The sequence below is a fragment of the Ixodes scapularis genome, unplaced genomic scaffold (genome assembly GCF_016920785.2).
Source record: "Ixodes scapularis isolate PalLabHiFi unplaced genomic scaffold, ASM1692078v2 PGA_scaffold3__209_contigs__length_174095766, whole genome shotgun sequence".
NCBI classification, from domain to species: domain Eukaryota; kingdom Metazoa; phylum Arthropoda; class Arachnida; order Ixodida; family Ixodidae; genus Ixodes; species Ixodes scapularis.
Window position 1 is genome coordinate 94,854,665 of NW_024609868.1, and position 20,980 is coordinate 94,875,644.

At 46.4% G+C, this 20,980-nt stretch overlaps 1 protein-coding gene across 1 annotated transcript in view; it reads left to right on the forward strand.

The window, feature by feature from the left end:
• Positions 1 to 262: 262 nt before the first annotated feature.
• Positions 263 to 20,980, forward strand: part of LOC115324104 (nicotinamide N-methyltransferase) — a 107,237-nt gene continuing 86,519 nt past the window's right edge. The window contains exon 1 of the mRNA XM_040216775.3: positions 263 to 461. Coding sequence (XP_040072709.1) covers positions 263 to 461 — 199 coding nt within the window. The remainder of the gene's footprint in view (positions 462 to 20,980) is intronic.

Sequence of the window (20,980 nt, forward strand, 5' to 3'; positions counted from 1 at the left end):
AATAGCTCTGGGCGTTCTTGGGTAGTTCCACGTGCCGCCGCTTCATGACAAAGAAGTGGCGCTGTAGCCAGGATACCTGCGCATTTCTGCTCGAAGGCGCGTGGCGTGGTGTGAAGCGTCTCAACTGTCGTGTGAGAGAAAGACGAAAAAGTGGTCGTAAGCGGACGCTCTGTTCCTTCGCGGCTTCTTGAAACCCTACTTTTGGATCGCATTTCTTTGAAGTCGGGGAGGGCGCCCTTTCAGGCCCCTCGTTCCAGCCCCAATGGTGTCCCAGCAAGCCGGAGAGGACAAGATTCCTTCAAGTGACAGCTCAGCAGCCCTTTCTGCCATCACGCCTGGTCAGCAAACTTGCCCAACCGATGCTGGTCCTTCGTCCCTCCCTGAAGGCAATCGTTACGAACTCTTCCCACCGTTATCCGTTAGTGACATCGCCGACATGGACGCCGAGGATAATGCGTCCGGCAAGTGGCACCTTGTTAAATCAACTAAAAAAAGCAGAAGCAAGGGAGCTTTGCCTCCTCATCTACAGTGCATCTTTCAGGAAATTGCACAACCTCAAGAAGCACTGAGTCGCTGACGGTAATCTTTATATCAAACAAGCCTGATCAGATTATCACTACGCTCGGAGGCCTCAAGATCTCTAAAGCTCTAGAAAAGCTTTGTCCTGAGTGCATCATCGAAGTACGCGTCAATGACAGACTCAATTTAATCGCCGTAGACACACGAAACGGCCAGACAACGCGAACGCTTCTCAACTGCACGTCCATCTGCGGCCTACAAGTAACCGCCTACGAACCTTCCTCGCGCTCTGCGGCAGTAGGTGTGATTCGACATGTCGAAACCAACCTATCGGACGCCGAGATCACTGAGAACATCAGATCCACAGTTCGCATAACAAGACTGCGTAGACTGGGTGCCTCCGAGTCTGTCAAGATTAACTTCGCTGGTACCGAATTGCCATCCCATGATCTCCTTGGCCACGTCTGACACTCAGTGGCAGTTTTCAAGGAGCGGCCGATCCAGTGCAAAAATTGCAGTGGCTTCGGACATCGCGCCATTGCCTGCAAGAGACCTCCTGGATGCAGTAGATGCGGTGAGTGTCACGTAATAACAGGCACAGAAAAGGTCGATTGCTCGAATCGCCCCGCCAAGTGCTTTAACTGCAACGGTTCCCATGAGGCAACGTCACCATTATGCCCTAGGTGGAAACATGAACAAGACATTCTAACCTATGCCAAAAACCACGATCTGAGCTTTTCTTCGGCGAAATCTGCACTCCAGCAGCTGAAGCAGAGCAACTTGGCAGAGAAGAATTCACAACCCAACATAAAATAACTGACCCACCACTGATTGTAGAGCCAAGCAAGGAGATGGAAATGCAAAAGACACCTCCACCTCCACGTCCAGGAATAACGTACGCCGCTGCGCTGGCAGACCAAGAACCAAACATTCCAGTCATCTTTGCCAAAACGAAACCAAATCCAGAGCCTTCACGTACGGTGACTGAACGAAAGCAGGAACCAAGACATGCAAAGAAAAACACTTCAGAGATGGAAACAGAGACTGTCGAGACAACGTGGACCTCGATTATGAAGCTCATACTCAATTTATCTTGCAATGTACTTGCCTCAATCGCTGCACCCTGGGCTCGAACCTCTCACTCAATACTGACAACGCTCCTCACTCTCTTCACCACCTAAGCCTTATTTGAGGCCATAAGCAGTGGAGGGAATCTAAAGCCGCCAAGAAAAGTACCACTGCTGCTTCAATGGAACTGCGCTGGAATCCAACCCCGTCTTTCCGAGTTAAAGTTACTGCTACAGACAATGCCTATCCCAATTCTTGCACTATGTGAAGCGGGCTTACCGCTGCAGCGAACAATTTCCGGGTACGATGTGTACAAAAACCCATCGATCTCATCGTTTCCCAATGGTAGCGCAGCACTTTATGTGCGTAATGGAGTGCCTCACATAGAGCAGAGCCGTATATGTAGAGAGTTTGGTCAATGGGAGGTGCGAGCAGAGCCAGGACGTGCGGCAGACTCGGAAAGAGGGCTTGGCATGCTCTCTTAACCAACCAGAAGCCGAAAAGAATCCCCTAGCGGTGGTAGCGAGAAACAGTTCTGAGCCGATCGAGCCGATCGATCATCGAAGGTCTCTGTTCGTATATGGTTTTAATAAGTGTGTAAGAGTGAAGTGTAGTAACATTTGTGGTTGAAAATAAAGTTCACGTGTTGTTTCATCATGATCATGCAGAAAGATGTAAGAAACGAATGCGCCGCTCAACTCTGTTTTGCGCGGACAGAGTGTGACCGCTCTGACCACAGTTTCTCGGCGCTCGGCGTTTGGCGTAAGGATTATGTCGATCTTTCCGCTAGTCGCACTCTTCCACCATCATTTTAGATGAGTGTGATTGAAACATCACGTGTACCATATTTTCAGACATCGAGAGTTACTTCAATGCAGTTATCAGGTTTGTTTCTTGCGACCACCGCCAGGGTATTATTTCCGGCTTCTGGTTGGTCACATTCGAATTTCTGAAGACGCCCTGGAACACGCCCAGCCCGCTTTCGGCCAATGGCGCCGCTTTATTTGTCTCCTATACTTCCCAACGAATGGCCAAACTCTCTACATATACGGCTCTGACATAGAGATACCAGTTGATGATTTTTGCGCAGAGTTGATAGACCTAGCGGCGGCCAGAGTGAAAGTTAGAGAAAAATATCTTAGCGTCGTTTCGGTTTATGTACGGCCTCGTGTAAAGGTAGCGGTAGACGCTATAATAAAATAACTCTGTAAACGCTGTCCAACGCCAGTCATTATATGTGGCGATTGGAACGCTCATCATGAATTGTCAGGAGACGCAAGAATTGATAAACGAGGACGACTACTGGCCGGAATCTTTGAGGTTGAAGAGCTCGCAATCGCAAATGACGGATCACCTACCTTTTTCAGATATCCTGCCTCTTTTAGTGCCATCGATGTGACCGCACATTCGTCGGAACTTCAAGTAACGTGGCAAATAGTTCCTGACACGATGGGCAGCGACCATTTCCCAATTTTTGTTTCTATGGAAGGTTACCAGACCTCCCGACAACGAACATTTCCTGTCACAAATTGGGACACTTTTCGCTCTGGCCTTGGTGACTCAAATCTAAGTATCGTGGACACAATAATTCAAAGCAAGAAGGCAGCAACAAAAACAATTCGGCTACCAGAGTATTTCCCAGCACCCGATCTCACGTTACAAAATATCTGCGCTGCACGGCGGCGATCGCAGCTATCTCTTATGCGCACGGGAGCTGGCATATATAAAACCGAATTTAATCGCATCAATGCTTTTATTCGCCGCTACGCAAAGAAGCTGAGCCGAGCGCAGTGGGAAAAGCTGTGGTCCAGCTCCGATATGCACACTCCCGTTTCCAAGGTATACCGCATCATCGACAGCCTTTCCGGTAGAAGAAAACCGCGTGCACCTTACGCCTCCTTGGCTCTTTCGCGTGGCACCAACATTGCCAATATTGCTGAAGAGTTCGCTGACAGGTACGCAGCAGTTCAAAGCAAGCCACCAAGCAACGTTCAACCAGACACTTCAACATCGGCTCTGGATACGGCATTCACTGCGAAAGAACTTGAGGCGGCTCTGCGAGCATGTAGGCGGAAAAGTTCCCCTGGCCCTGATGAAATCAGCTATCAGATGCTACAAAACCTTCCTGACTCTCTTATTCCGACACTCTTATTGGACAGCGGGGGTCGTAGCCTCCACGTTTCGCCAAGGTATCGTGAAACGGAGTGTAGCTATGGCACACAACTATTAAATGGGCAAATTCTAAACTTACTGAACTTACCCTGACTTAATTGATATATTGGAACACTTCCTCTCCGCAAACCTTCAGGAAACAATCGGACATGTATTTTCTTAATCTTGTTTAATGGCCTTTAATAAAGTTGAATGTCTTCCAAAGATTTTTTCAAATTGTGTTGTTGCGTTGTATTCTTTGTATATGCTATAATCGGTGACAGGTCAAGGGTTTAGGGCGAGGGAGGGGTAGGCTGGGGAGGAGGGAGCTGATAGATTGCTAGAGAAAAGAGGAGGAAACATCCCCCTCGCTCCAGCATTCCGCCTGCTTCCCCGTCACCAGCCTTCTTTTCTTTCGCCCTGAGCCTGTCACCGACTATAGTGCATCTGCAGCTTTCATGTATTTCTGTTGCTGTGTTGCAGCTTAGCTTGTGTGGCAAGCGTAATCTGGTACTAAGGCCCAATCGGGCTACATTTGCAGTCACTTTTTGCGTCAGTTCGTAGGCAAGTCTTGAATATCCAGTTTAGAATAAAAAAAAAAAACAACATAATAAAATGTATTTTTGCCTAGCGCTGCTATTGTAGCATCGTCGTGCTTTTTCCCCCTCCCCCTTCTCCGCAGTACAGAGCAGCCAACCGGAACCTAGGTTCAGGTTAACACCTCTGTCCTTCCTTAATAAACTCTTCTTTCTCTCTATCCCTCTCTTTCTCTCTGGCACACAACAGGTGAAGCCACCGATTAAAAGCCCCCCTGCATGGGCTTTTAATCGGTGCACCTACATAGAATATATTTTGAATTCTTTCAATGAAATATGGATCACTAGCAAAATACCAGACATCTGGCTCACGGCATGGATAATACCAATCAAGAAACCTTCTAAACATCCAGCTCTCCTGTCCTCGTATCGTCCAGTATCTTTGACATCGTGCCTGTGTAAACTTATGGAGAGGATTGTGCATGCCAGGCTTATGTGGTGGATCGACACAAAGAAGTTATTCCCACATTGCATGACTGGCTTTCGGCCACGACTCTGCTCAACAGACAGCATTCTTGATATTGAAGTGACATCGAGCACAATACCAATCAAGGAAGTCTGGAAACACTGGCAGTATTTTTTGACGTCACACAGGCTTTTGATAATGTTGATCCCTCAGCAGTTCTTCGATCTCTCACAGCCATGGGAATTACTGGTCGCGTCCAAGGCTTCCTCAGCAACCTGTTGAGCCACCGAAGTCTGAAGATAAAGCTCGGGTTGTCCCTCAGCACTTCTCGTTCGTGCGCTCGCGGTTTACCACAAGGAAGCGTGCTATCACCACTATTCTTCAATGTCATCATGGCTGGCCTTCCGGATGCACTGCCTAAGCTCTTTGTTCCAATCGAAATTTCGCTATACGCAGATGACATTTGCATATCGGTCTCGGGTCAAAGCCATCAAAACCTTCGTGACATTGCCCAAACAGCCATTCACTGCGTCCAACAATACGTTCAAAGCGTAGGACTACAACTGGCAGCTGAAAAGACCGCGTACATCCTATTTCCGGGTCGCCATCGCCGCGGAGCTAATTTGAAGCTGTATCTTGGAACAAAACAACTTCGTCAAGTGCGAAAGTACAAGTTTCTGGGCGTTACACTCGATGCTCGATTGACTTGGAAAGAGGCTGTTGATGCTTCGTTCCATTCAGCCTCTATCGCAGCTAATGCGTACGCCGAGTGGCTGGTGCGTCATGGGGTAATGCCCCACGATCAATGCTTGGACTTCATTCCTCACTTGTCCTGAGTCGCATCCTGTATATGCTACCGTTCGCATCTGCCTCATCAACACAATATGAGAGGCTCGAGAGGCTCCACAGGAAAGGCATCCGCGCTGCTCTTGGTGTACCTCAAGCCGCTAGAAACGAGCTTATATAAAGAGAAAGTCAAGCTGCACCTCTATGTCTGAAGGCTACTGAGGAACTTCTTATTCAGCTCCTTCGTCTTCTCGAAACGCCTGCGGGACGGAGACTCCTTCAGAGGCTGCACAACAGGAGCTACTCACACTTCAATTCATGCTTTCACACTCTACAATCACTAGGTTGGCGCCCATCAGTTTCTGTTGTTCCGACAGCGTTGCGGCTGGCCCCTTGGATTGAAAATGGGCCCATCTGCAGAGAGACCATTCCAAATTTACACTCTAAAAGCAAAACTTCACAAGTTGTGGCCAAGGCTCTCACAAAAGACCACCTTTCTGTGACCTATCCAGACTTTCTTCGAGTGTACACAGATGGCTCAGTGAATGCATCATTACGAAGCAGTACAGCTGCTTTTGTGATCCCTGAACTGCAGTGCGAATGGAATAACAAATTTCATCGCATGGTCTCTTCAACCACAGCAGAAATTGTTGCAATCACAGAGGCACTCGTCGCACTAAGTCGTTACCATCCTAGAAACGTAGTGGTGATCACAGACTCCCGGTGTGCTCTTAGACGACTTCTTACGTGTACCGAGACGACAACCAACAGTGCCAGAATCCCCCTCCAACATATGGAAGCAAACGGATTCGTGGTGCATTTTCAGTGGGTCCCGTCGCATTGGGATCAAAGGAAATGAAGCTGCTGATCGGTTAGCCGCACAAGCTCATCATCGGACCCCATCGCTCGAACCACCTGACGACCATCGCCAACATAGTGCAGCTGTTCGCCGACACATTGCGTCTTTGCATCTAGATACAGGTACTTACTACCCATGCATAACGAAGGGACTATCGCGCCTGGAAGCTACAACCCTGTTCCGATTACGTACAAGAAGTGCTAGGACACCCGCGTGGTTATACAAGATTGGAGTCACGCAGTCTCCGCTTTGCTCAACATGTGCCGTCCACTGCGACCAAAACCACCTGCTTCTGGAGTGCACAAACTTTCAATCACAAAGAGATACGCTTTTCTAGCGTCTCCGGGCGATCGGCGTGGCACATGCAACTGCAGATGACCTGACATTTCCTAGCGGTTCACGATCCCACCGTGAAAAGACGCAGCGCTTTCTACTCGACTTCTTAAAATCGACGACTCTGCTTACACGTTTGTGACCATATCTCCTTAACCGAAGATGCTCCCGATGTAATTGCGTACTTTGAAGCGCACATAAGTGTTGCTTTAGGACAATATGTGTGAATGTGAATATGTATGAGTGAGGTTGTATGTGAGCAACAAAGCCAACACATTAATGTTAGGCTAACCGCTTACTATTAAAACGTCATTCTCTCTCTCTCTCTCTGTTGTGTGTGAGCGCGCGGGGCATGAGAGCGTCTCGTACTACGCGTGCTCATGCAGGACGCACTTCTACGCGGGGTGCCATTGTGCGCCACCCGATGGCACCAGGTGCAGGGTACCGGTGCCACCGGCGTCATGAACAAGTGACATGCTATTGATTTTCTGTTCGGCACACGTCTGCCACCATACCGAGCACTGCTAGAGCGAACTCACTGCCTAGCTAGAAAGTACTGAGCTGGGCGATGTGCCGACTGCCTTGGTCTCTCCAAAGGACTTCTGGTACACGAAGGTACACGAAAAGAAAGAGAGAGAGAGAAAGACAGAGAGAACCAGAAAAAGGACAACCACACTTCTGGACTAGCGACCATTTACTGAAGACAAACTTCATTCACTTTCTTATTGTTATTTCGTATTTTTTTATTACGGATGTAACTTCTTCGTTGGCCTCCCGGATTATTGTTCTTCGTTTTCATCCTTTAAGTTTTGCTTCCGGCATGAGAAGATCCCTGCAGGTACATCTTTCTTTTAGAAACGACGACGAAGTGTTTGGAACGACGCTCCAGTTTTTTTGTTTTTTTTTTCTTTTTGCCCTCCGTGTTGAGTATTATTTTTTTTTCTCAGTATTAGGAGAGTCATTTAACACGAGCGTCTCCTGTCCGCCCCGAGCGAACATACCTTCTGCGTCTACACTCCAACAAGATCCTTGGGCGTTTCCCTTCGGGGGCCAATGCCATGATCCAGCCTACTGCAGCTTCCATCGGCAGTGGGGATGAACTATCTGATCTACCCAATACCTCCGAAGAGTCCCACAACGTCTCAATGAGTGGCATTGGTGACGACGCAGGCTTCACTAAGAAAGAGTTCAAAGAGAGAAAGAAACGAAAACATCGCACAAAAGGCTCCACATCCAGTGAGGATACGATCATCACAACATCAAGCCCCGCCTCACTGTCGTGATCAAGCCAACTGATCTGAATAAAATAATCACGAAGAGAAAACCCCTAAACTGTCTAGAGAAGTTGAGAACATTGCACTCGATGGAATAATCCTAATTTGACCAAACTACAGGCTCAACCTTCTGGCGCCCGACACAAGGAACACGGAATAATCCCCGTAGGCTGTTCTGAAGGTAACAGATCTTTGTGGAATGAAGGTTAGCGTATACGAACCCAATCAAAGATCAGCAGTTGTCAAAGTAATTAGTTTCCTTTTAGATCACGGACGCAGATCTTCAGACGGAGATGCGCCCGACAGTCCCTTTCACCCCCGTGAGAAGAATCGGCAGTTCGAATGTCGTAAAGCTTTCGTTTTTAAACGGAACAGCTCCAGACTACGTCACCGTAGGACACACCCGGTTCAATGGCTTCCTATACGTGAATAAACCACGACAGTGCTCCAAGTGTGGTCGATTCGGTCATGCTAATAGTGTATGTAACAAGAAAGAGCGCTGCAGCCGCTGTGATGGTAAGCATCAACATGACACGTGCGATGCAGAAGTACCATGGCGCCCCAACTGCAAGAAACAGCACGAAGCAACATCCCACCAATTCAGCGTCTACGAAACAGCAAGGTATATATCAACCTACGAAAGCGCAAACAACGTGGACTACAGGTCAGCCAGATCCGTGGTGAAGCCGTCAAGCGTAAAAGCTCAAAGCTCAGAATGCGATCTGCATCCACGTCAAAGTAAAAATCTTAAAGAAGCGTCGAAAGATGCAACCATACCCCCAACAAGCGATACTGAAATTTTATATCTACCCCACAACCTCCGGGTACAAGGTTATCCGGAAAGCAACCTAAATCTTCACGTAACCAATGCGAAGACGCCGGCGGTCAAGCGAAGAAAGACCACTCGATTTCCAAGGCGACCAAAAACAAACGTTAGCCTGATTTATTAAAAAACAAAACAAACAAAAAAACACATAGTAATTTGCCTAGCTCACGGAGTTTAGGAAATGCACTATACACAATAACAACACTGGCTCATAACTTCTTAGCTTCACTCAATTCTCCATTGGCAAAATGAATAGTCCCAGTCATTGATATTAATCTTTCGCTCATCGGCTCCTGTTGCAGATAGAACAGGTGCGAGCAAAGTCATATATTTCTAACTGGAATGCTCGGGGTCTCCGCGATCGTCTGTCAGACTTTCGCCAACTAATTTACAAGTATAAATTTTCTACACAGGCAATATAGAAATCACGTGTTCCTCGTACGATACGCTTGACTAAATACGAAATCTTTCACTCGATCAGTGGAGTAAGGCCCAGTAGACTCTTACTTGCCACACAAAAAAAGCTCGCATATCTGCAACATGGTGTAACTTCCCATGCTAAAAATCAGGGGTTTCCCCAGAATTTAAAATTAGGGAGGGGTTTCTGAATCTTTAGGGCGGTTAGGGGGGATTGAGTATAGAGGAGTCGTTGCGAATTAAGGAGGCGCCTTCAGAAAAACAAGGGTATGTGTGAAGGGAAATCCCTGCTACTAATGAGTATGTGATTGCAACTATCTCCAAACACGACACAGACCAAACAGTCATTGCTGCATATCTTGAGCCAAGAGACAACTTCGAGAAGTAAACGTCTTGAGAACCTAATAAAAAGAACCACATCTTCTCATATATAGACTGGCGATTCAAACGCTCATCATGCTTTATGGGGAGGAGAGAAAACAACATCGCGAGAAGGAGCCACTGTAAACACCGCTCACAAGTACGATCTGAATATATTTAACGGTAGAATGCGACCTATTTTAGAGGCGCCACCACGAGCAGCTGTTTAAGACATAACGCTGGAATCCTCCTGTTTCGTACAAAAGCCTACCGGGTTCGCGGGCATTGAAACCAATGGCAGTTGGTTTCCAACCTTCCAACATACAAATTAACACCCGGGTTCAATACCATGCACAATATAAAAGCCCTAAATAGAAAAAAAAAACTTTTTACTGACATTGAAGAATAACTCACCTCAAAGGGGCTGTGCAACGACATTGAGTAGGAATATTTCTTACTTTACACCAGCTTCCTGGCACTAGTGGGACCCAAGAATACTCAAACGCAACACCATTGACCAAGAAGCGTCTTCGTCGCGGCGGAATTCAAAGGATAAAAGCGGAGCTTTTTTTTCAGTCTCTCCTTCTAAAGCCGCCTTTTGCTCCTTGGCGAAATTTGTCGACGGAGCTGTGGGGACAATGACAACACTACAATCCCCGGGAATGCGTCATCGAGCTTTGCGGTGACGACATTCAAATGCTGCTCACACAGTGGACGCGAAGACTGCGTACGCATTCGATCTGGGCTCGTGACAATCAATGCCTCGACATGCATTCGTGTAATGGCCCGTGTCCAATCGCTGCAACTACGACAATAGCCGAACCATAACAATATCTGGAGCTCAGCTCCGCGCGGTTCGAGCTGGGTGCGCGGGGGATCGGTGGTCACTCGGCCACCGATCCCTCGCGCTCGCGCTGCAGAGCCCAGGGATCCTGGGTTCGAGCCTTACCCCTGCCCGCTTCGATTTGGGGTGCTATCCTGGGGTGCTATCCTGGGGTGCTATCCTGGTCACAAACGGTCACGTTCGTGTTTCTCGAAAACTCCTCCCCCCTACGAACCGCGCGCTCCTATTGGCCACAGCCCGCGTGATAATTCCACGCGGTTCCCATGGGAACGTTCGCGAAACACGAAAGCAACCGTTTGCCGTAACTGTCGCTCTTCGAGTTCGGACCGTGACGACAAAGTGACGCATGACCACGTCCGACCTACGTAGCACATAGCGGAAGTCGCGTCACTAGATTAACTGCGCTATTACTCGACACACCCTACTCTCTGTTTCACTATGAGTGCGAGCTAGTGCGGGTGTATGAGCTACAAGAACGTGCTCCAGGCTTTTAACGTCCCTGTCGAGCAGGCGCGCTTGCGCAGTGCAAGCCAACGTTCGTGCAAGATCGTTCGGGGTGATGCGCTCGTGCTTTTAACCTCTCTTTCTATTGCACAAAGGGGAACAAGCTTTGGGCAGGATTCTAGAGCGTAGAAAATGGCGGCGATGCTTGTTGCTCACCGATGGCTCGACCAACACGTGCAATGACGGGTTTTCCGCGAGCACCCGGTTGCCTTCGCGATGCACGACGACAGTTTCTGACGACAATACCGCTTGTCGAAAAGCACCGTGTGATCCTAGTGTGACAACGAGAGACGGCGATGATGAGAGACGATGACCGTCGAGCAGCAGCTACAAATTGAATCGCACTGAGATTTTTCGCAACGGGGAACTACAATGGCGCGGTTGCCCCCGATGATCACATAGCTAAAGCCCAGTGGATGGTGAGCAGAGCCGTGACGGCCGTCGTGAGTATCGCTGTCAACCGGCTGGGAAGAGAAGGGTGGGTCGACGAAACCCCGGACCGAGGCAGCTGAGGCATGTGCGAAAGAAGGCTTTCGTCGCCACCATGACAAGCACACCGACGTCGTCGGGTGCGTTGACTAAAATTCGGCTCTAACTAAACCTTCGTCACCGTCATCATCGGTCTGAAGGAGACCGTCACCATTCTGAAGGACTCCAACACTTTGCCGCAAACACCATTTTGCCATTAACAACATGGTAGTAAGTTGACGTTTAAACTTCAGGGTTTCTACCGCTTTGAAGTTAGTGCACGCTTAGAACCTAGGTTTTCAGTTGACAATTCGTTGCGGTCTGTAGCTACTGTCAATCACGCAATAAAATCTGGATGGGTTGCTGATGGCATTTTGTTGTATGAATTAGATATTTTACCTTTTCACGCCGAGCTGCTGGAATTGCAAGTCAGTCATCGGAAAGTCATAAGAACACTTTTCGATGCCCTGCAATAAACTACGAAGAGGTCTGTCCTAAAATGAATCGTTACTTGTCTAGACAGCAGCAGTTTAGTTTGACAGAGTATGGTAACATTGTTACCCACTGTAGACGAGAAATTTAGCCAAGTGTCTTGTGGATAGTTGTTATCTTCGTGACCACGAAAAACAATAAAAATAGAATTGTCCTATATTCAACACGCGTGTGTTTAATGTAAAGGCTATTATAGCAATTAAACAGATTGTCGTTTCAAAAGTGACAGTAACTCATTGAAATAAAGAGTAGTGTGAGCTGGATTTTTGAGATTTGCCTGTGATGCAGAGCAAATACGCACTGTTGGCTTATCACCATCAAACATAAACGACAAGCGGAGGCAGAGTAGATGTGTGAAGGAAAAGCGAGCATATGTACTAAAGAAAGAACTGCTACGTAACGTGAAGAATGTCAGCAACTATCTTGCCATTGTGGTACGAGCTCAGTGGCAATGCACATGCTTATAGCAGCCTGTGAATGTAGGATGCTCCCCTTATGTGGCAAAGCCAGGGGGGGGGGGGGGAGGGGGGAGCGAGGGGGGGGTGTTTATGGGGCTTCGCTCCTTAACTCCCCAAATCCGGCGGGCCCTAGAATATACACACAAATTCCGACACCATCCCCCCCGCACCCCAAGTCATGAACATCCCAGCCACCTCAACCCCCCTCCATCCTCACCCTCTTAGAAGTTCCTGGCTACGCCACTACTATCAACAGCACTCAATAGATAGTCAACATTATCAAGATAAACGAAATTTCTTTTATTTTATGCATCATATAGGCAGTGTTTTTGTCTTTATATGCATGCAGCCAAAGCACACACTGTAGAAAACACTTGTGTGAAGCCTGCGTTCACAATGCGGTCCCCGTCAAACTTTCAAGGCGTTAACGAATTCCACAAATTAAATTTTCAACGAAACGATTTTGTTTTGCAAAATGCTGGCAAACTTACGTTGCGTTTTACATCATTCACCTTTGTCGTCCGATGAATCAGTAGTCAGCACTACACAAACCTCAATGAGCTTGTCGTTTGTTTTCTTGCCGTTGGAGCGATCGCTGGCGGTCGTGGCGGCGGCACAATTCTTTCTCAGACCGTTGGCTGCTGCCTTCGTGCTCGCGGAAACGTGGCTCTCTTTGTGTCAAGGCGAGGTTTTGAATCTTAATGCACCGCAACGCTGAATAAAGGTCTATTACCGTCTTTATAATATCAGCAACGCTACCGTACGAGCCACAACAACACCACCACTTTCAAGCTTCATAACACCGGCACAAATAGAAGCCAAGTCTTGCATCGCGCCAAGCTTTACATCGGAGACGTTAAACGCCAGCTCACTGTGCTCTTCGACCCGGTCCTGCCGCCGAATGGGCTCATCCAACAGCACGAAAGTATTCGTGTGCGCGTTGATTAAGTGACCGATCGCATGTCAAACCCCAGCCGCGGTCGATCCGACGAGCATCGCGGCCATGTTCTTTCGAGTTTAACTCGCCAAGGGTACGGTTGTCGAGTTAAAACAATGCAAATAGTCCCGTGCATTCTTGTTCTTACGTCATTTTGTCGTCACAACCCGAACTCGAAAAACGACTGTTAGCGGCAAACAGAGGCTTTCTAGTTTCACGAACGTTTCCATGGCAAATGGCGTTGAATCGTCACGCGCAATGAAGCCAATGGGAAAGCGAGGTACCTATGTAGGGACGTGTAAAAACGTAAAGAGCCGTTTTTTTTTTTTTTTGCACGAGCTATTCTGCAAATGAAAATAAGTAAAAAAGACTGCCCGAGATTATGCCGTCCCGTGCATTTCTTCAGCGCCGAAAGAGAAGAGCATGGCTTATGGAAACTATACCGGCAGAATCACTGCAGTGAGCAAAGGAGCAAAGCATTATTAAAACTGCCCGAAGAAACTTTCCTGCATCATCCACAGAATGCTCACAACCGGTGCACTCTGCGTCGATCTCATGACTAGTCATATATTACCACAGAGTCGTCGTCAGCTCTGTACCCATTTGGAGTCTCCTTCACAGGCGAACAGGAAATTTCATTTCCAGCTTATGTTCACGGCGGCTTCACAAAGGATGATCGGTGTCGCAGCGTACCTTCACATAATATTTTCTTCTCGTAATGCCATCCGTATCGTGCAGAAACAGGGAAAGCAACCACGCAAGCGAGACACAAACACCACAAGGTCGTTACCGCGGTTTTCGCCATGTTTGTTTTCAAAGACCGTAGCGAAAGACTTCGAGAAAAAAAGCTGAGATATCTTAGCTAAATTTACTTTACGTCATAATTATTGAAATAATCTTTCGTATATTATAAAAGGATAATATTATTTTTCTCTGTTTCCTTCCATTTTCCGGAAGGTAGCCTTTTCTCCGCTATTCGCTTGTTCTAAGTCCCGGAGGAAAGGAAGAAGATAACAAAAAGAACAGAGGGAAATGCAGGGATTTCTTCGCCCCAACAGGATGGACACGTCACCGCGACGTAGGGCATCGTCAGATTCTAGCTGACCGCGTGCGTGAAGCCGAACGTTGGGGCGGAGCCTCAAACAAGAATCATTCTAGTTTGAGGCTCCGCCCCTCCTTTCTCGATACGTCACAACTCGAAAGGTACCCGTTTGCGACCAGAATAGCACCCCTGGATGAGCATCGTACCGGCTTGCGGTCGTGTATCACTACTGCGTGGTGCACGTTAAAGACCCCAGGCTAGCGGTTGTACTGCACTGGCTAAATTGCTCATCTACAGCGAGTGACTCGTCGCAACTTTAAACAGCTGACCAATTACACGCTGTATAAATATCCCCAGAACCCAATTTGCTTTTTTCTGGAACTCAGCGCGTGTCCTGTGCTTTGCCAACCCCAGCGCGTGGCTATGATCAACACTGGCGGCATATATTCGGCTCCAGATCACGTGGCCGCTTGCTCTGGCTGCGAGTTGAGGGGGTGAACGGTGCTCGTTTTTCTTTAATTTGTTCTGGGACTTCTCTTTCGTGGGGTGAAAAACGAGCGTGTGTTTCATAGGTCATTGACGTTAGGGATCCGTTTTAAGCGGTATTTGAGCAAAGTACAAAAATTGTTGCATCGTCCCTTTAATTGAACATGAGCCGTTACCCGAATGTTTGGCGATGCCGGTCGGCGTGAACCAGAGCACTCGACTGGGGGTTATGAAAATCGCTTACGCCACGGGGTCAGGTGACATTACTTGATAGTATCTATTGACGCTATGAACCCACGTGACAACGTGACAATTGCCAATAGTAAAGTGCCATAAAATCCCGAAATTTATCCTACATTGCAATTCTGTACTTGACGATTTGATCAATAGATAGAAATACAGCTGCCAATTTTTTATTCCCATTTATTCATTTTGTGCTACTAACAAAAAAGAAAAAAATACCTTGAACCGTTTTGAACCCGTTACCGTTATATATTTTCCGGTTCGGTTCCGGTTCAGTTCGAAGATGGAGGCGGAGATTTCGGTTCGGTTCAGTTCCGGTTCGGCTAAAAATAACTGTTCGGTTCTGGTTTTCGGTTGGGTTCGGTTCCGGTTCGACACTTTGGTCCTGGGTTCAATCCCCACCCTGCCCATTTCTATCTGGATGTGCATCGTACCGGCGTGCGGTCGTGCATCACTACTACGTGGTGCACGTTAAAGACCCCGGGGCTAGCGGTCGTACCGCACTGGCTAAATAGCTCATCTACAGCTGAGAGACAAGCCGTCGGTAGAGACGGACTAAGTCCAGGTTGCATAAAGATACAAACAACAATTTATTTGTTTAGAAATACCATTAAAACAGTAGTGGTTGTAAGTTGGCAAAGTAAAAACATATTCCTCAGAATACCATGTCTTGGTAAATATAGTTACATTGGATGTAAATGAAAGCTGGCAAAAAAGGCAATCGGGGTCCATTGCTTTATTTATTTTTTTTTTTTTTGCAGACCCTACATTTAAATGAAAACGCTCAGTGAAGACTCAAAGCTGCTTTCAAGATGCTGTAAAAAATCAGCAGGGAATATGTACGGTAAATCTTTCTTCATAAAAAAAATAAACAACATTCACTAGGCTGTTATTACCGGTACGTTTTTCTGCGCCACCGTTGCTGCAATGCATCAAGGGAGTAGTTATGCACTTAGGAAAACCTCCCTGGAGCTCGGCGCGTGCAGAGCATGAGGCGTTTCGGGCAGTTTCGCCTGTCTCCCAAGAACTAAAGTTATGGCGGCTTCGTGGATGCGCGTAACGCTTGGTGGGATACGATTTTTGTTTTAGCATTCTTCTCATGGCGCCCTTCTCATTTGAATCGCGCCAGCTACGTATACCGACGCACAGCGGAACGCGCGCAAAGCAGCTGGGGCGCTACCTCGCTCTTGTTGTTCAGACATCTCTGTCTCCCTCACTGCGGCCATCCAAGCGTCTCACATCCAAACATCTGGCGGTGTTTCTGTGCCTCACGTTGCGTTCCAAGCGGCACGCGACGGCAAATGCACATCAATCTATTCTTGAACACATGTAATACTAAACCTCGCGTGTAATCTACCAGTCTAAATGTTTTGAAAAATGTAATGTTGAAAAGGGGGGGGGGGGCGGGGGGTTTGTAATTTAATGTCTCGTTATTTTGATTAGTTCACGTGAATGAGCTTTTATAGCACAAAAAATACCACCATTTTTACATTTGTTTTTATTTAAAATAATACATTTGTGTGCAATTAATTGCTTACTTTTGTAATTACTAATATCCCACCGACCGTTCACATAAATTATCGCGGCCTTTGGAACGTTTTAACTTCCAAGATCAAGTTCAATATCTGATACTATGGTCAAATTGAAGCTACATAACAATCTAACAACGAAGCTCAACGTAATATGGAGACATCAAATTATAGCTAAATGACGGCTTTTTGTCTTGACGTTACCTCTGTAACCTGATAAAACATAGAAAGGTATAAACCATTAAAAAAAAAAAGAAAACTCCGTACGCGAAAGCGGTGCATTAAATATATACCTGTTCGCGGTTCTAGGATAAAGACGGCAATTTAGAGTAGCCTTCTTTAACGTCACTATGGGCTCAGTGCTTAGTTAGTCAATGTAGAAAATGCTCAGCAAGTGACAACCAGCCTGTTCAACATTTAAAGAAAAAAAGTTAAATTTTGTTCTAATTTACCTGCTATTTATATCTTAAGCATCATTATCCAGTTCCTTGGTAATCGTCCTTCAAGTCATTTTTATTTTTTTTATTCGAGAATCCTGCCGGCCAACTTTTGAGGGCCAAGACATGATAAGACACCATAAGAAACAGTCAATGAGTCGAATAAACTCAACAACGACAATTAACGAGTAGTTTAGTCATTGGTGACAAAAAAAGTTCATCAACTGCACTTGCAGATAAAGCAGTAAACGCAATCGCCGTAACACCTGGAGGCAACTCATTCCACTCATAAACAGAACGAGAAAAAAAGGAGTATTTAAGAATATATTTTCTACAACGGAACTAATGGAGAAAAGTCTCGTACTTCTGCCTTGTATCCCAACTCGCGTTACACTGCAAATAATCATCAAAATTTTAAACCAGCTTTATTATGAGTTATATTATGCAAAAATTTAAACGCTTTACTTTCCTTCGACGTGATAATATAGACACAGCGGAGACGGCGTACAGAGCGCGACACTGTAATCGCTTGTTCGCGATTACAGTGTCGCGCTCTGTACGCCGTCTCCGGTGTGTCTATATTATCACGTCGAAGGAAAGTAAAGCGTTTAAATTTTTGCATAATATAACTCATAATAAAGCTGGTTTAAAATTTTGATGATTATTTGCAGTGTAACGCGAGTTGGGATACAAGGCAGAAGTACGAGACTTTTCTCCATTAGTTCCGTTGTAGAAAATATATTCTTAAATACTCCTTTTTTTCTCGTTCTGTTTATGAGTGGAATGAGTTGCCTCCAGGTGTTACGGCGATTGCGTTTACTGCTTTATCTGCAAGTGCAGTTGATGAACTTTTTTTGTCACCAATGACTAAACTACTCGTTAATTGTCGTTGTTGAGTTTATTCGACTCATTGACTGTTTCTTATGGTGTCTTATCATGTCTTGGCCCTCAAAAGTTGGCCGGCAGGATTCTCGAATAAAAAAAATAAAAATGACTTGAAGGACGATTACCAAGGAACTGGATAATGATGCTTAAGATATAAATAGCAGGTAAATTAGAACAAAATTTAACTTTTTTTCTTTAAATGTTGAACAGGCTGGTTGTCACTTGCTGAGCATTTTCTACATTGACTAACTAAGCACTGAGCCCATAGTGACGTTAAAGAAGGCTACTCTAAATTGCCGTCTTTATCCTAGAACCGCGAACAGGTATATATTTAATGCACCGCTTTCGCGTACGGAGTTTTCTTTTTTTTTTAATGGTTTATACCTTTCTATGTTTTATCAGGTTACAGAGGTAACGTCAAGACAAAAAGCCGTCATTTAGCTATAATTTGATGTCTCCATATTACGTTGAGCTTCGTTGTTAGATTGTTATGTAGCTTCAATTTGACCATAGTATCAGATATTGAACTTGTTCTTGGAAGTTAAAACGTTCCAAAGGCCGCGATAATTTATGTGAACGGTCGGTGGGATATTAGTAATTACAAAAGTAAGCAATTAATTGCACACAAATGTATTATTTTAAATAAAAACAAACGTAAAAATGGTGGTATTTTTTGTGCTATAAAAGCTCATTCACGTGAACTAATCAAAATAACGAGACATTAAATTACAACTGGCGAACTGGCGAACAAGCGATCGCCAGTTCTTTTGTATTTTTCTCTTAGAATCGAAAGGTTGTCAACAAAGATATCATTGTTGTAGAAAGAACTCGTTCAGGGCTCTAATGTAAGGGGTAAACTTCTGTGCCGACTAATACTCTTTCCTAACGAAATGCGTAAAGATGCCGATGTCGCGTTCCCGCTAACAGTGTCGAGATGTGTATGTACAAACGTGTCACGAGCGAATCTTTGCCGAATGAGTTACAAATAAACCGAAGAGATTTTACTTGAAGGCCTTCCAATTGATCAATGAGCGATTGTGAGTTTGGGTCCCATGTGATGTCAGCATGTTCCAGCAAAGGACGAATCAGCGATTTATAGACCGTCAGCTTTGTCGCAGAAGTACATTCGGCCTTAAAAAAGATGAGCACAAGGGAGCGATGGCCCGGCCGGCGATAATGCGACACGGGGCGCTTACGATGGAGTAGGCACATTGGGGCCGCGATTACCGAATTAGTCCATTCTTGGATGCACGGGGGACGTCGGCCCACCGAAGCCGTTCCCAAATGGCGCTTTCCAAACGACACAGCGTGACTGCGCACATGTGTTCTGTTTTCGCTCGCTCCTTGAGAGCACGGCTATGGTTTTGTATCTGTGTTTTACCGGCTGGCGAATGAGAAGAAATAAGAAAGCGTTGTCTCACGCATAACCCGTCCCCTTCAAAAACAAGCCGCCCAAAAAAAAAAAAAAAAAAAAAAAACCGAAGAACGATAATTCTTTCCAAGCACCCCTGCGAGTCAAAAGTGGGAACGTCCCGGTCACTGTCGCACCCCGTGCAATCGCGAAATACAGCGCCGCGCCTGGCGGTTTCCCCGCGCCGGCCACGCATCACTTGTGTTCATCTTTCTTGAGGCCGACTATACAGTGACGCATTTTCTCACATAGCGAGCACAGTTTACTTAACGCTTTTGTCATAACCTGCTCAAAATGAATAGCCCAGCTTAAGTTGGGCGTGATAGTAACACGCATACATGAGAAGTTAGAAACTACCAAGAAAGATATTGAAAAAAAAGTGGCGGCAGTTATAATAAAAATATATAATAAATAAATAAATAAATAAATGAGGAAATAAATAAATAATGGTCAGAATATTCCTAACGGCTCTCAGCGCAAACAACATTCCGAAATCCACAAGCACTCCAAGTAATATAAAAATGAAAACGTGAGCTAAAACAAATATATATATATATATATATATATATATATATATATATATATATATATATATATATATATATATATATATATAGACCAAAAATACGACATTTTTCGAGTTGTTTCGTCTTGCTCTAACGTTTCACCCGCCTCGGGTTTTCCGAGATGAGAATAGTTGACCCACTTACCGGTGCGTTTAGTGTCGAACAATTCGTCGCACTAAAAGCGCCGATGGTTTGCCTATATACTGCCACGCGCGTGGGCGACTAAGCGCGCGTGGCCCAGTGGTTGCCGGGCTTGACGTTCACGTGGAGGGTATAGGTTCGATTCCAGTCAGGCTGACTGTCCTTTTATTAATTCTTTCAACTTGGGCTTCTCGTAAGTTCTAGAACATTGTCGCCTGATCGTGTTCCGATTGCTATACGCACCGAAAGTTCTACGCCGAATAATCCAGAAACCAACGAGGGTACATAAGGGGCTCCGCAAGGAGAGCGGAGTCAGTTTCGCCCCAGCGTTCGACTGTGCTGCTACGCCGACTTCGACGCCCGCGACGCTCTGTTATTATCTTTGTACTCTTTTATTTTCGGCACAAGTTCGCCATATTAAACGTTTATTTCTTCCTGTTCATTTCCTGTTTTTTTTTTGGTCACCACCCATGACATTTTGGTGGAAGTGCGGGGTACCGCATGCCCGTGCAGCGTTCCCCTCCAAGAGCCCGCAGTGCAAGTCCGGTTCCAAGCCCAGTGAGGAGACCACTCCCCGCGGAACCCGAAACTCGGACCAGCCGGCGCATCAAGGGAGAGGATCCCGAAAACGGTTCCCTACTGGACAAGCCCAAGCCGAAGAAGACGACGATGGCCAACCAGTCGCAGACCCCGGCCGCTCCTGCCTTCATCTACCTGCCCGTCGCACCCCGGACTCCAACTCCATTCCACGGGGACGCCCACGAAGACTTCGAGGACTGGCTTCAACTGTACGAGCGGGTGGCCCAGCACAACCGATGGACGGACGACCAGCGCCTGCAGAACCTTTACTTCGCGCTCGAAGGAACGGCCAGGCACTGTTTCGAGAATCGGAGACTTCGTTGATCTCGTGGACCGCCTGCAAGAATGAGCTGAGGCGAACTT